The sequence below is a fragment of the Dendropsophus ebraccatus genome, chromosome 8 (genome assembly GCF_027789765.1).
Source record: "Dendropsophus ebraccatus isolate aDenEbr1 chromosome 8, aDenEbr1.pat, whole genome shotgun sequence".
NCBI classification, from domain to species: domain Eukaryota; kingdom Metazoa; phylum Chordata; class Amphibia; order Anura; family Hylidae; genus Dendropsophus; species Dendropsophus ebraccatus.
In genome coordinates, this window is record NC_091461.1 from 62,022,337 (window position 1) to 62,037,846 (window position 15,510).

At 40.1% G+C, this 15,510-nt stretch overlaps 1 protein-coding gene across 1 annotated transcript in view; it reads left to right on the forward strand.

Annotated features, from left to right (window-relative positions):
• Positions 1 to 15,510, forward strand: part of ADAMTS14 (ADAM metallopeptidase with thrombospondin type 1 motif 14) — a 121,013-nt gene that overhangs the window by 63,546 nt on the left and 41,957 nt on the right. Inside the window, exons 5-7 of the mRNA XM_069981848.1 lie at positions 3,862 to 3,945; positions 5,027 to 5,174; positions 14,853 to 14,958. Of these exons, the coding sequence (XP_069837949.1) occupies positions 3,862 to 3,945; positions 5,027 to 5,174; positions 14,853 to 14,958 (338 nt within the window). The remainder of the gene's footprint in view (positions 1 to 3,861; positions 3,946 to 5,026; positions 5,175 to 14,852; positions 14,959 to 15,510) is intronic.

Consider the following 15,510-nt stretch of genomic DNA (forward strand, 5'->3'; position numbering starts at 1 on the left):
CACTGCAACACATATATAAATCTTAGAGATGAGCGAACTTTCAGTTCAGCAGGTTCGTGCCGAATCAAACTTTAACAAGTTGCTCATTTTCCTTACATGTCCGCACTCCCCTGGGATCCTTCTTTTCCAGTGCGGTCTGGTCCTGTTGTCTTCTCTGATGAAGACCCGCTCAGCTTATCACTGGCTGACTGAGATGAGACAGCACAACGGCCTTTGATTGAGTGAGCGGGCTGTCACTCTCGTCTCTAGAGTTCTGGATTGACAGCTTGCTCAGCTAATCACAGGACGCAGTGCTGTCTCTTCCCAGTCAGCATGTGATTTCCTAAGCGGGCTGTCACTCTTGTTTCGTTCTGAACTTTGCAAAAAGGTCGGTTCACTCTAGAAGTTCAGTTCACTCTAGAACTCTAGAGACAAGAGTGACAGCCCGCTCAACCAAAATAAGAAGCAATGGCAGCACAGGTAAAGTAGTAAATAATATACTGACTGTCCCGTCCCAGTCAGCCTGTGAATGGCTAAACAGGCCTTCACCGGAGAAGACAACGGAACAGAAGAGCCACATAAAGACACAGAGAGCACAATACTGGTGAGAATTTTTTTGTTAGACGTGTGGCCGCTCCTTCCGAACCGCTGTCTGATATATATACAATGGCACATGTGAACAGAAAAATTAACAACATAGGAGACTGATAATGTAAAGCCAAATATTGGACCATATACTAAGAGTTCCTTTTTTATATTTATATATTTTAAGTGGCCATATGTTTGATTATATATTAATTTTGTTTTGCCAGTCTACGGTTTTACTTTGCAAGGGCCCTGCAGATGTCATATTGTGTGTCTGTCATATGACCAGTGTTTTTTCTTACTTTTTTTTTTACTTTATGATTATATTTATGCTTTATATGCTACCTGGCCTTACTCACCAAGTCCCCCTGAGCCATCTCCTGTCTTTCTAGCTGCCATTACTAAGTTACAAGTCACAAGCCGCTCTATAACCAAGATGGTACCGGCCAGGAAACTACAAATACCCATCATGCATTCCCCTGATTCTCCCATTTGTGTACTTGCCCCCTTAGCCTTCTTTACTGCCCACTGCTGTCATTACTATTGCACAGTAAACACAAGACTGTTTTTTTTCACAGATTTTGTATCACATCACCCCAGTATGTATTCCATACTAGCTGATGATGTAGCAGGGCTGACGCGCACATGATGTAGCTATATACTGCAAAATAGGCATCTATTTACTGGGGGGGGGGGGGGATAGTGTAGGTTTAGATCTCTGCTGAAAAAAAACAGGGGAATGGTGCAAGATAGGTTATACATGTATATTAAACAATAGGTGGTATTGGGAAGATCAATTGTTTTTGTTACCCGGATAACCACTTTGAAATTTCAATAATCTACAGATTTTCAGTATTGACCTTTTTTTAAATATACATTTAGTTTTAAAATATGAATACATTGATTTACAAACACTATGAGAGCCAACTTCTTCCTATATAATGCTCTATCTATCTTGTATTTTCTCTATTCTCTTTATCTAATCTACCCATCCACTCTTTTGCTGGTGTGAATGCATCTGTCCGGCATTCTTATCGTGTCTTCTTCTGAGAAGCAGCGAAATGGTAGATAGTTTTTGATAAAGACTCCTTCGATGGTTGCTTTATTTTGCATATCTTAAAAATAAAAAATAAATAACAATAAAATAAAAAAGTGCAAAGGTTTTCTAGCGCTTTATGTATTGACCATAGGCTATATACCTCCAGCATTTTTTCTTTTTTATAATGGGGATGACTAGACTTCTTTAGTTAGGTTTAAATAGTATCAAGTTTCACAACAGCCTGCTCTATCTGCACTTGAATGAGTGCCATTTATTTTCTTGAAGCACGGCTCAATTGTGGGAGATGGAATGTTTAGTGTGCTAGTGTGACCTGTGCTGGTTATTTTAGCAGACACTCTACAACTACTGAAAACTCTAACCCATCAATATTATGCTGTGTGCAGCAATAAGAACTTTTTATTATTGCTTATAACTGATATTCTCTCTGGGAACCAGCAACCTGCAGGTGTTTTTCTCATCAAGACACAAAAGGTTGTTTCATTCCAGATTCTTGAAGGGTAGAACGTCTTGCTGGGAATGTCTATCAATTCTTACACGACGAAGATAAGAGGCTGGGCAAAACTAACAGTGTTGGTTCTGTGAATCCGTTTCATCTATATGTTATGTAGCTGCACATTACTATGCATTATTACTTTAGACCAAATCTTCAAAATGACATTACATTTTGCTAAAGATTAGGAGTTTGTGTATGATCCTGTTAAAAAAAATAATAGGGACTATTTTTCCCATACCTCACACATCTCACAACCAACCAGAATGGCATTCTGCACTGCTGGGAAAAAAAACACTTCTAAAAGTGATGTCTACTCAGGGTTGTCTCTGGTTAGGCTTATACCTGGAGTAATGTTTTAAGGCTTTAAAGGTAGTTTGTCAGCTGCCAATTATGCTCCAAGCTGCTGACACTGTTAGATAGCTGTTAGGTCAAGGAGACACATGGTATTTTTCATATATCCAGCTGTGCTTCCAGAATGTAGGAAAATGCTTTTATTCTCAGGTGCAAAGTGTCAAAGAGGCTTTCCTAAGCCCCTAAACTGCTAAGAGCTTAATGTCTCCTAAATCCCTGTCCCATCCTTGACTCTGATTGATTGACTCTCAGGTTGAGGTATTGGAGGGGAAGTGAGGTGGCATTCTAACTTTAGAAACTTTTGAAGCTTTCAAGAGCATTCCCCTCTCTCTGTCCACCTTAAATTTTAATTTACTTAGTACTTGTTTAATGAAAAATGCACTAGTTTTCCACTTCAGCAGTGTGTTATGTGACCTGTCATGCCACTAACTCTTCAAGGGACAGTGAAGTCCTAATTCACTTAACTATGGACCAGGGGTAGAGATGGATTTCTAGCCTGGTATACAGGACTTTACTGGAGTTCGGCATTTGACTCCCATGTCTGGAGAATTTCAATGCAGTCCTAGGGATGATAGTAAAATATAGATACAGTCTACCGCTATGTACCCACGGTATTTTTGCTCAGTATATTGCAACGAAAATCAATAGTGGATTGAAAACACAGAAAGCCTATGTTCACACACTGTTGAAATTGAGTGGATGGCTCTCATTGAATGGCAAATAATTCCCCTTATTTTAATACAACGGACGTTATTTGCTCCTAAATGGCAGCCATCCACTAAATACATAGCTTTTCAGTATTTCATTTTATCCCGTAGCAGGTTTCTTCAGTGAGTATAGCATTTTCTGACATAACATGATATACCACCAGATTTTTCTAGCTTGCTTGTATTAACCTTCCAGTTAGGCTTCAGTAGAGTTTGCATAAGTCTGTTAAAACAAGTAGTAAAAAGGGGAAGGGCAGAAAATTTGTATATTTATGTATCTATGGAGACTCTTCAAACAGTCTGTCCTCTGATATATGTTTCTTTATTTGGCGTTAACATCTTTTAAGGCAGCTTCATCCTTCATCCACCAGGAGCACAATTGGAACTATGTTCTAGGAATGAAAAGGCAAAGTCAGTGAGATATATGATACCTTGATCCGGAAGGAAGGGGATTCCATATTGCTATTTGTCCTCTTTCTCTTCTTTACACTTCACGGTTTTTAACATTTTCAGTACCAACACAAAAAGGATTTATTATAAGCCATTTGCATTAAATTTATAATAAAATGTAGCAATCTGTGGTCATTAATGCATTGCCTTATTCCCATTGTTTCACACGGTAAATGTTTTGCTACATCAAATGCCTAGAAATCTTGTAAGCAACTAATTTAGTTCATTTGTTTCAGGTAGATGAAATTTACCACGATGAGTCGCTGGGGGTCCATATCAACATAGTGTTAGTCCGAATGATCATGGTAGGATACAGGCAGGTAAGAAAATGCTGTTTGGTTCTTGATTCTTTTCAGCTAGCCTTAAATACATGTGTAATATTCATTACTGAAAATTATTCTTATGGAATGTAATGTATTTCTGATCAGGTCCTTTATTTAATGGGGGCAGAACATATTTTATTTTATGCTAATAATATTTCCATAGCTCTGTCTATTGTGCTGGGTTTTCGGTGCTTATAATTATTAAAATGGAGAGAATGCTTAAAGTGTCACTGTCGTGAATTTTTTTTTTGCAGAAATCAATAGTCCAGGCGATTTTAAGAAACTTTGTAATTGGGTTTATTATCCGAAAAATGCATTTTTATCATGAAAAAGCAGTTTGAAGCTCTCCCCCCTGTCTTCATTGTTCTCCTATGGAGAGAGCTAAAGAAAAGACCAAAACAGGACAACAAAGAGTTAATCTACAAATCCCTCACCCATTATCTGTTCTGACCATCACCAGTGACCTGTCTGAGCTCGGATTACAGCTGTCACCCAGCTCGGTGCCTGTAATCCTCTGTTATCTGCTTTCTGCTGCCGGCTAACTCCCTCCTTCCTCCTCCCCCCTCCCCTCTCCCTAGAACAGACAGGGGACGTCTCCTGCAACAAGTCACAATTTTCAGATTTTTCAGAGTGGATGAAAAAGAGGAAGGAGGGGGGGGACCTGGGAAAAGGCTTTTTACATGCAGATAATGGCAGATTTGGCTAATAAACCCAATTACAAAGTTTCTTAAAATCGCCTGGACTATTGATTTCTGCAAAAAAAAAAAAATACGACAGTGACTCTTTAAGTTTCTCTATCCTTTTTTGAGTCAATATATTTAATATTGCTCAGTAATTTGTTACTGCAATTTCAACTACTCTATGCAGACCTTCGTTTAGTATATGTCACATTGACTTTTGTATTCGGCCGTAGTTAGCAGATTTCTTTTTTTGCCTGTATAGCTCAGCTACTCTATACTAAAATGGAGTGCCTACAGCTCCACAGTATTGAACTGAAGTGACACAGTGGGCCATTATTGTTATATATATATATATATATATATATATATATACTCACACTATCCTGTTTTCTTTTTAGTCTATTAGTCTCATAGAACGTGGAAATCCATCTAGGAGTCTTGAACAAGTGTGTCGCTGGGCCCATTCCCAGCAGCGTTCCGATCCAGATCATGCAGAACACCACGATCATGCTGTGTTTCTCACCAGGCAAGATTTTGGTCCTGCAGGTATGCAAGGTACTGTATATTGTATGATGTCAACCAGGTATGTGCATCAAGCTGGTTGGTTATGACCACTAAAAGGAGTTCTTGCTTATGGGAAGAGGACTTGTGATTTGGTGCAGTACATAAACATTGTCATTAGGACTAGTCAGTGTTAAATTATTCCTAAAATGTACCTGTCATTACAAAAAACTTTTGACATCTGAAAAGTTTTGATCAGTCAGGGTCTGTGTATTGAGACTGCTACCAATCAGGAGAAAAAGCCAGAAGTCGTGCTTTCCTCTCCCCACTTGAGTCCAGAGCTGCACGTAGACTTCTACTGGCTTCTCCTGATCAGTCGCAGTCTGAACATTCAGTCCCCGACTGATCAAAACTTTTTAGTGTGGAGCGGACTTGCCAAACTGTCTGGCTTCCGCAATGCTCTCTAAACATGAACACTTGACATTTCACTCCTGGCAGCTGGAGAAGTTGGATGTCATCCTAGGGAATCCTGGAAAACATGCATATACCGCCAAACACTTCTTTTGACATGTCTCTGTGACAAGCCAAAAGATTTCTTTAATGACAGGTGTTCTGTAAAAATACAACTTAGGAGGTCATTGAAGCCACAACATAGCTGACTTTGGTTGGATTTGATATCAATTTGGTGGGAACCTACAGAAGTAGCCGTGGCTAGTCTCCCTCTTTAGTATTTTATGTACATATATGTTCGGGGGGGGGGGGGCAGAGGTTAAAGAAGACAGCTGTTGGTCAAACATCCACTCCACTCATAACTTTCTATGGTGTATGACTGGCTTTAGTTTAGGAAGTTATTGGTTATATGAAAAAATACTTCTAACACGAAGAGTAAATGAAGAATAAAAGAAAAGATATGTGGCTCAAGAAGTAAATAAGTCATAATATATAAAAAATAAAATATACCATAACATCTTCCTGTTAACAATTTATTTTATGCTAAGAACTTCCCCAACTCAGTGTGTTGGTTTGCTTAACCTTTAGCCTGCAAACCTTGTACTTGTCTATGGTAAAAAAACATCCCACATTCCAAAAACTGACTGCTAGGTCAAAGGTCATGACTTTATTTGGGCTATTAGGAAAGTTGTCACTTGTTTGTTGTTTCTGAATTCTAACTTGTAAATTGTCTTTGCTTTCAATTTTAACACCATGAATTCTTAGATCAAACACAAACTCTTCCCCCATAGGATCTTGATGGTTTAGAATGGAAACACTCTCCTTTGCAAAGTGGTGATGAGAATACAGTTTTCATGTCATACCTTTAATTTGTGTCTTTGTGTCTTTATTTTTTTTTTTTTTTTAAAGGCTTTTTTCTGTGGCTGGGTAAGTGTCAAAGAGACATGGCCTATGGTGACCTGTGCAATAGGACTGCAGCTCCTCTCTGCACTATATGCTGACTGCCTTGCAGGGCTCAACTTATGTCACGGAGCCCTGCACAAATGTGGCTCAGATACAGTGAGTGTGAGATCTGAGGCCATCGCCACTGTGAGAATGACTCCAGTCTCTATGTCAGAACAGGTGTGGTGAGTGTGGGAACTGAGGGCACAGCTTTAGTACCTCAACGCACCTTTGCCACCATTATGTGCCAAGCCCAGCATGCCGCTCAAACTGCAAAAAGTTGGGCACATGGATCAGAGAGACATTGCTGTTCTAGGGCCCAGGGCACCTTAGGCCACACCTTTTGACACTCCCCCAGTTAAAATTTTTATTGAAATTAAGACACACAGACAGTTTACAATTATACATGAAATCTTTTATCTAAGGAGAAGTCCGACCAAAAATTTTATTAAAGTATTGTATTGCCCCCCCCCCCCCCAAATTATACAAATTACCAATATTCACTTACTACGGGAAATGCACAAAAAGTGCTTTTTTTTAAAGCAGTGAATGCATTACCCATTGTACACCCAATACACCATGTTTTATCTAACAATGAATATTTACTAGATGCATGATACACACCCACACATACTGTACATTATGCAGTCATGAAAAAGAGTAAGTACATTATCTTTGAATTCTAAATTTATATGCGTCCAAGACATAAAAGAAACAATCTGGTTGCTATAAGGTTTTAAAATTATAATAATAAATAGGCTGTTATTCATGTTTTCCTGGCAGCCCTAGCGCAGCATCCAACTTCTCCAGTCACCGGGTGTCAAATGCCAAGCGTTCGGGTTTGAAGAATGTTACCGAACCTGAGCAGTTTAGCACGTCCGCCCAACACTAGTTAAAAGGTCATTTCTTGACTACTTGAAATCCATCATTCTACAGTGAGAAAGATTATTCACATATAAGAAAACATATAAGCTAATTGACAATTTCCACAGGAGTGAATGTTCCAGAAAATTCTCCTCAAAGCCAGGCCATGCAATGCTGAGGGAAATTGTAAAAAACTTAAGAGCTCCATCTTAGATTCTACAGGCCTCAGTTATGTTTAAGTTAAATGTTCAAGTTTGTTACAATTAGAAAATAAAAAAATTTACTAAACAAGCATGGTTTGTTTGGAAGAGCTTCCAGAAAAAAATCCTCTAATTTCTAAAATGAAAATGGCAACACAGCTGACAGATTTAAAGTTGCATCTTAACAATCCACAAGACCTCTTGAACAATGTCCTTTGGACAGGCAAGACCAAAGGTAGGATGTTTGGCCATTATGCACACCATCATTTAGTGAAACCAAACACATCATATCAGCACCGACATCTCATACTGACCGTCAAGCACAGTGGTGGACAGGTGGTTAGATTTGGATTTGGTTAGATTTGGGCTTGTTTTGTGGTCACAGAACACCTCTATATGCTAAAGTATTTTGAGTCAAAACTGAGGCATGAAACAGAGCAATGATCTGCTGGTAAAGAAAGGAATCAAGGTGTGGCAATGACCCAATCAATATTCAGACCCCCCACCCAATGGAAATGCAGTGGGACCTTAAAAAAGCTGAGCATAACTAACTGCCCACAAACCTCAATGAAATGAAGCAATGATGTAAGATAGAATGGGCCAAAACTACTCCAGAGCAATGTGAGAGACTAATAGTCATACTGGAAAGAAACTAAAGGAAAAGTCTGTGGATTTTGAAAATACAGCAGCCGGTAAGGGCTCGGGGATCTCCAGGGTGTACACTTCACGACCTGGCTGATGGATTAATTGGCTGAGCGGCCAGTCTATCAGCTGGGACAGTTATTCCCCCCCCCCCCCCCCCGAGTAGTGACGTCATCACAACTTGGGGGAAAATGACTTCTGATGGGGGTCCCAAGGCGGATCCCAGCGCTCACTGGCGCTCCCAGTCGGCTGGACTTCTCCTTTAAGGATTACTTCAAGTTATTGCTGCTAAAGGTGATTCTAGCTAATTTTTCAAACATAGCCATTCTGTTTTGGCTTCATTATTGTTAAATAATTAATGACACAGTGGAATCTGTCCTGTGTTGTTTATCTGGGGTTGTATTTGCCTAATTGTAAGACTTTCTAATTATTATTTGTATTCTAGAAATCTAGAATATTTAGAATATCAGAAAATCCAGTTTACCCCTTTTTAGTCTATAGTCTGCGATCTTTAAGAGGAGTTATAGTCAACCCCTATGATGTTACCATTGAATAGCTTAGGCTAGGCTCACACTGCATCAGAGCCTCAGTTGCAGTTTCTGTTCGCTGCACAATTGGACACAAAATGAGCTTGACAACCCCTGTTGACTTTAATGGGGTTTGTCAAGTTTTCCACTTGTGTCTGTCATTTTACAGGAGTGTAAGTGGATAAAAAATGCTGTATGCAGTGTATTTTGTCAAGTAATTTCCAAAGGACTTAGCGACTAGACATAAACTCAAGTCATTTGTACTCCTCACTTGTTAACCTTTTAGATTAGAGACCTGCTATATATATATCCATCTCTCAGCTAGATGCTTCCACAATAAGAAGCTTATTTTTGTCTCCTGGCCAGCAGTCTTTCTCTTTTTACACTAATATATTCTTGGCACATGTAGCTAGCTGAGATGATCTAACTGTTAAGAATGCCAGTGTTGCACTGGCTTCTGCCCAACTGTGCTACCAGTTTCGTATTTTAGCATTGCTTTTGCCTTCGATTTAATCCTGGGACCACAACTTACTTTCAGTAAGTTAAGTCCAAGCATATTTTATAATAACCATGATCTCAAGCATTACTGTTCAGGAGTACACGATAATCCAGAGGAGTTCTAAACATGCCCTTCCTGCATTTAGTGCTTGATATGAAATATATCAATGGTTTACTTCTTATTCATACAAATACTGTACTAAGTAATGTAGAAGTATTGCAATTATAAGTACAGATGACACACCTGACAATAAATTCTGGATAAATCATCAGTCATACATCCATACCGTCCTAGTTCTTTTGGCAGACTCCAGATAAAAAGGAGATTATCGTTTTTACTGTATTTCAAGGAGTGTTGGTTGTTCCCCTAATGTTCATTTTTGGTGTAATGCCTGCCTCTCTACTGTCCCTGCTCGTTTATATGCAACATGTAAGTATGTTTGCATAAAAGTGTATGCATTTATGTATGTAAGCACCTATATACACTTGCTACTGACAGCAACGGTTTCCATCACTGAAGCATCAACTGAAACCCGGAAAGAGAACAGGGTCTCTAAATTATACTGGGGAGAGAACATTGTGGCTGGCACTGTTATGTGTAGACACCATAAAGGCAATGGCTTCTGCCTGGTGTCATTCATACAGTAGATCCAAGGGGATCCAATTATTTCTGTAACAAGGATAGCATATTTATGTTGGGCAAGATGTACTAAGAACCTTCACTGGTCTTATGAGATGCCCATACAACAGTCACAGATATCTGAACTTTTTCACTATACTTGTTTAATCCTAATAAGGCATTATGTTTTACATGTGTATCTATAATAATAATGTCTAATTTATAATATATTAACATACTTTTGTGTATGAAAACATTATCCTCTGTACTTGACAAAGCATGAATGTGTTTTGAGGGAAGAAAGTGTCTGACAGACGTTTCTAGTGGCCGATCATGTCTCTGAGAGCAAAGAATTTGGACAGTTGGAATCCCGACCCCTCTCTTCCTTGATACATCTGTTGGGGAGAGGAAGGGCCCTATTCCACAGTAACGATAATCGGCCGAATCGGCCCGATTCGGCCGATTATCGCTCTGTTAAATAGAGAGAACGATCAGCCGATGATCGTGTCATCGGCTGATTGTTCATTTAGGGCCAGACCTAAAATCATCGTTCCCCCACCGCGCATCACTACGGTTGAATAGTGGTGCACGGCGGGCGACCGACGATTTGAGAAGCAGCAGCAGCATACAATACCTGACGGAGCGCTCAGCCAATGACAGGTCGGGACCCCCGCGGCCTGTGATTGGCTGAGTGGCCTGTCAGCTGAAAGGCCATTCTGAAGCTAGAGCGCACTGGACCCGGGGAGGAGGACGGAGCGGAGCAGAAGACCTGACCGAGCGTAGCAGAAGACAGAAGACGGACCGGAGCAGAAGACCTGCTGCAAGGGCTGCAAGGACATCGGTAACGATTTCCCTGCAGCCCTCGCTCAATGATCATCGGGCCGTGGAATAGGCCCAGTAAACGAATGGCGATCTAGCAGATCGGCGCTCGTTTACATAGTTGATCGGGCCCTGCTCGGCCCCTGCTCGGCCCGTGAAATAGTACCCTAAGGAGCCCACTCTATACATTAGATAGTCTGCAGGTTTGCCAAATACATGGTGGGTCAAAGCATCAAACAGCCAAGATTGGAGAAGTCTCATTTTTTGTGTCAATACATTTTTTAGAAAGGATATACAGTATATGGCTATGTTCACACTACGTAAAACTACGGCTGTAGTTCTCGCCGCAGAACTACGGCCGTAGTTTTGCAGGGTGGGACATAGCTTTATTTTTAATGGGATCCCAGCCGTAGCGTACACACATCGTATGCGCTCTGGCCAGGATCCCGTGCGGCGCCGGAAAAAACTGACGTGTCAGTTTTCTGCGGCCAGAATTCAGTGAATTCCGGCTGCAGAAAGCCCTGTCAGTTCACACAGTAAAGCAAGCGGCCCTGGTCGCTCGCTTCACTGTGTGCTATGGGAAGCTCTGATGCGGGCGCACGCTGATGCGCCCGCATCAGAGCTCCGCGGCCGGAAACATCACCCGGCCGGTACCCGGCTGGGGTCACGGAATTGCCGGTTGTTCACGTAGTGTGAATATAGCCTAAAGAAGCTTTCTCAAATTAGTGCTTCACATGAATGGGAATGTATACCAAGCTAGAAATCAGATAGGTATTCTTTCCTTTGGTGAGATTTCTGGCTTGGTATATATCCCTAGTCATGTTCTAAGACTTCAAATTAGATTGCGACACTTACGTTAAGGTGGTGTGAGAATGCTGCTTTGCATATGCTTGTTCTCAGAATTCCCAGCGCAAATGGCCTGTACTTCACGTCTTTATTACTTTAGGGAGAGCATTTACTGTGTAAAACATGGCACTGTAGAATAGGTCCACATGGTAGCTGCCATAAAAAGGCAGTTTAGTCGTTGTTAAAGAGTTAAAAGCCTTTGTTGCATGTTAGCTACTAGATCAGTGATAAAGCCTAACCTGCCTGTAATGGCCTGAACAGAATGTGATCTTTACTGCCAGTTATGCCCCTTGATTATTTCTGGGAAGATGAGTGTCTGCATACTGCTCAGGGAATAGAACACAGACACGATAAGCTGCACGCAAATGGTGACGTGTCTTGTAAACAGTTTATCTCTTCAAAGCGACCTCCCTGCAGGATAAACTAGAGTTCCAATTTCCAAAAATGAGCGCACTTGTCAGGCAGAGACAGAAAGGCATGCACAGTTTCCAAAGCTCTTAAACATACTTTAAAATGCTATTGGTAAAGACAGCTGCTTAAAGGAAAGTGTCCTACTACACTTGGGCAGTGGAGGCATTTTTGTTTTAAGTATGATCTTTAGATGTTAATGAGGTCAGCATGGTCTGTACAAGTCACTGCGTGCTAAGGGAATACAGTTACTAGGGCACCGAAGAATGGAAAATAGAAAACTATTTACTCGTTTGTACAGTGTGCCATGGTCACTTTTTCCTATAATCTTGAAATGAGTTCAGACATAGTAAATGTAAAAGGCTGTAAAAAAATAAATAAAAAAATTATAATAATATAGATAGATAGATAGATAGATAGATAGATAGATAGATAGATAGATAGATAGAGAGGTACAGCTGCTAATCTAATATCATCTCAGCCGGGAGCTACTGTTTGAATGGATCACAAAATGGCCAAAAGCTTGGCCAAGTATCACCTTCAAATAGATTGAAGAAGATCTGAAATTACAAGTGAGCATGGCTACAATTAAATGATTTTAAAAAGCCAAGTTTCCAAAAAGAATCCCCACAAAATCCTTTTGTTAAAATTTAGTTAAAAGGAATAGGTTAACTGTCCCAGGAGCAACATTTTGTGGACTAAGGCGAGGCAAGAGAGGAGGATGTTATGGTAGCCCAAGTGGGAATAATGAGAGAGTGTACTAGCAGTTTTGTGAAGTCAGGGGTGAGAAAAGAGTGTATGTGGGAAATGTTTTTAAGGTGAAGATGGCAGGAGGTGGTCAGTGTCTGAATATGCCCTTCGAAAGAAAGAGTAGAGTCAAAGGTGACCCCAAGGCAGTGGACTTGGGGGACAAAAAACAGGGTGCAGCTATTGGCTGTAATTGAAAGATTAGATGGAGGGGTGTAACAAGATGGGGAAGATGATTAGTTCTGTTTTGTCCATGTTGAGTTTTAGAAAGCAGGAGAAGGAGAAGAAGAAGAAGAAAGATATAGCCAATAAACATTCTGGAATCCTTGATAGGAGAGAGTTGAAATCCGGCCCAGAGAGGTTGATTTGAGTGTCATCGGCAAAGAGATGGTACTTGAAGCCATGGAATTCTATGATTTGTCCAAGGCCAAAAGTACAAATAGAGAAAAAGACCAATGACAGAGCCTTGGGGGACACCAACAGTAAGGGGACGAGAAGAGGAGTTGGTATGGGAGTGGGAGACAATAAAAGTGAAGTTGGAGGGGTAAGAGGATACCTGGAAGAGGGCCAGGCTGGTGACACCAAGAGATGGAGGAGTTTGTAGGAGGAGGGAATGGTAGGGAAAGGCAGAACATAGGTCAAGGAGAAGGAGCACAGAGTATTGCCATGAGGCTTGGGCAGTTAGAAGGTCATTTGTCTTTGGACACTTTGTAAAACTTTTCTTATTGGGTAAAACTGTTCTTATTGGGTCTGTTGGCTGTAGACAGTATGAATGCATACTTGAGAAGATCAAAATACTTGAGAAGATCATGCTGTACTATGCCGAAGAAGAAATGCCCTTGAAATAGGTTTTAACATGATAATGACACAAGCCACTTTAGTAAGCAAACCACATCTTGGTTTCTGACAAACAGGATTTAATTAATAAAGTGGCCAAACCAATCCCCTGACCTCAGTCCCATATAGAACTTGTTAGGTAACATAAAAATATGATTTGTTATACAGAAACCCAAAAATGCTGAAAAACTGTGCAATTTATCCAATCTTCCTGGACTGACTGGTCGACTGTCATGCAACAAAGATGATTGGAACTGTTGCAGTTGATGTGTTGGAAGCAGGAAAAATGGCCACCCATAAGGGGTCATTCCACAATGTATGGTCTGTGCACAAGCTGTTCACTGCAGACCAGACCTTGAAATTCCTGGCATGATGATGCTGGGAGTTCTGAGGTCTGGTTTGATGTATACAGCTCGTGCACAGATCATATACTGTGATATTGCAGACGTGTGAATGGCCCCTTAGTACCAGCGACTCTGATAAGAATAACATTGTGATTATGATAGATGACTGGCTCAGATAATTTGTGAAATTTCTGCACTCTTGCGTGCTTTTGGGGCAGTGATTAGTATCTATTAAAAGTAGCCCAAGAAAGAACTGTTAAAATAGCGATAGGGTTATGGGAGCCCAAGATCATTTCAAAGCTAAATCTTATTGGGGGTTACAACATACTAACATCTGAATTCCATAGATCTGACATCAAGTCTTGGTAAGAGAGAATATTACAACATTGTAATACATTGAATTTATTTTGTTGTATTGTTTTCAACTATAAGATTATAGTGTGGGGAAGGGGTGAGAGAGGGAAGAATATAAGGGAAAAACACAGAAAAATCTTAAAGATTATGGGACCCCTTTTTGATGGTATTCTGATGCATTCCCCTAGCTCAGGTGATTAATGTAAATTTTTTAGAAGACATTAATTATTAAATGCAAATTGGTGGTTAGTGTATAACTTAGAGGAATATTCCTTTTTTTTTTTTCCTTTTCCTTTTTCCTGTTTTTTTGTTTTTAGGCAGGTGATGTAAGAAGGAGGGATGGGAGGGTATTGGGGAAATTATACTTTGACTGTAGTGTATTGGATAAAATTGCAATTCTGATAATGTAAATTAAATTTTGTATAATAAAAATGTATAAAATTAAAAATTAATAAATGCAAATTATTTTTTGATGTACAGATATATAGCTGGCATATAGAGAAAATGCAATATATATATACTGGAGTATATAGATTACTGTCTGAAAGTGCCGGAGGATTTCTATTTCTGCTTTGTAAATCGGAAAGATATTGCCTAACATATTATGTTCTTTTTACACCCACCAGGTTATGCTCCAGTTACTGGTATGTGCCATCCACTGCGTAGCTGTACTCTGAACCATGAGGATGGGTTTTCTTCTGCATTTGTGGTTGCTCATGAAACAGGTCATGTGTAAGTATGCCTAATTCCACAGTTATAAGCAGTCATCTGATTTAGCTTTTCTATACAAGATAAATAGTTCTAAATCACAAATAGAGGTAAAATTATACAACTTCTTATAGCACTATTATAACTATTGCAAAATATAGTAAATGTAATGTGGTGTAGAAAGCTTTATTTGCACCATGTGCCAATGCAATGCAGTCTACCAAAAAATATCCAATCATCTGCCCCTAGGGTAAAATAAGGTCATGCACATGCACTGCATGCCTGAGGAGATCCAAAGGTTCCCTGTACTTTATAAGTGACCTGTACTATAAGGCTGGTGTCACACAAAAGTGGACATTTATTAAGGCTAAAATGCATATTTTTTGTCGGAAATGGGCCTGATGTGAATAAATTTATTTGCAAATGGCCATTTTGCGAATAAATTATTCGCATCGGGCCATTTTCCGACCGATACGCGGGGAGGCGGGGAGGGGGTGTGGAGTGGGCGGGGAGGGGGCGCGGACTCAAGGTCCGCTTAATTCATCATTCTTTTGCCAAAAAAATAAGTAGAAAACC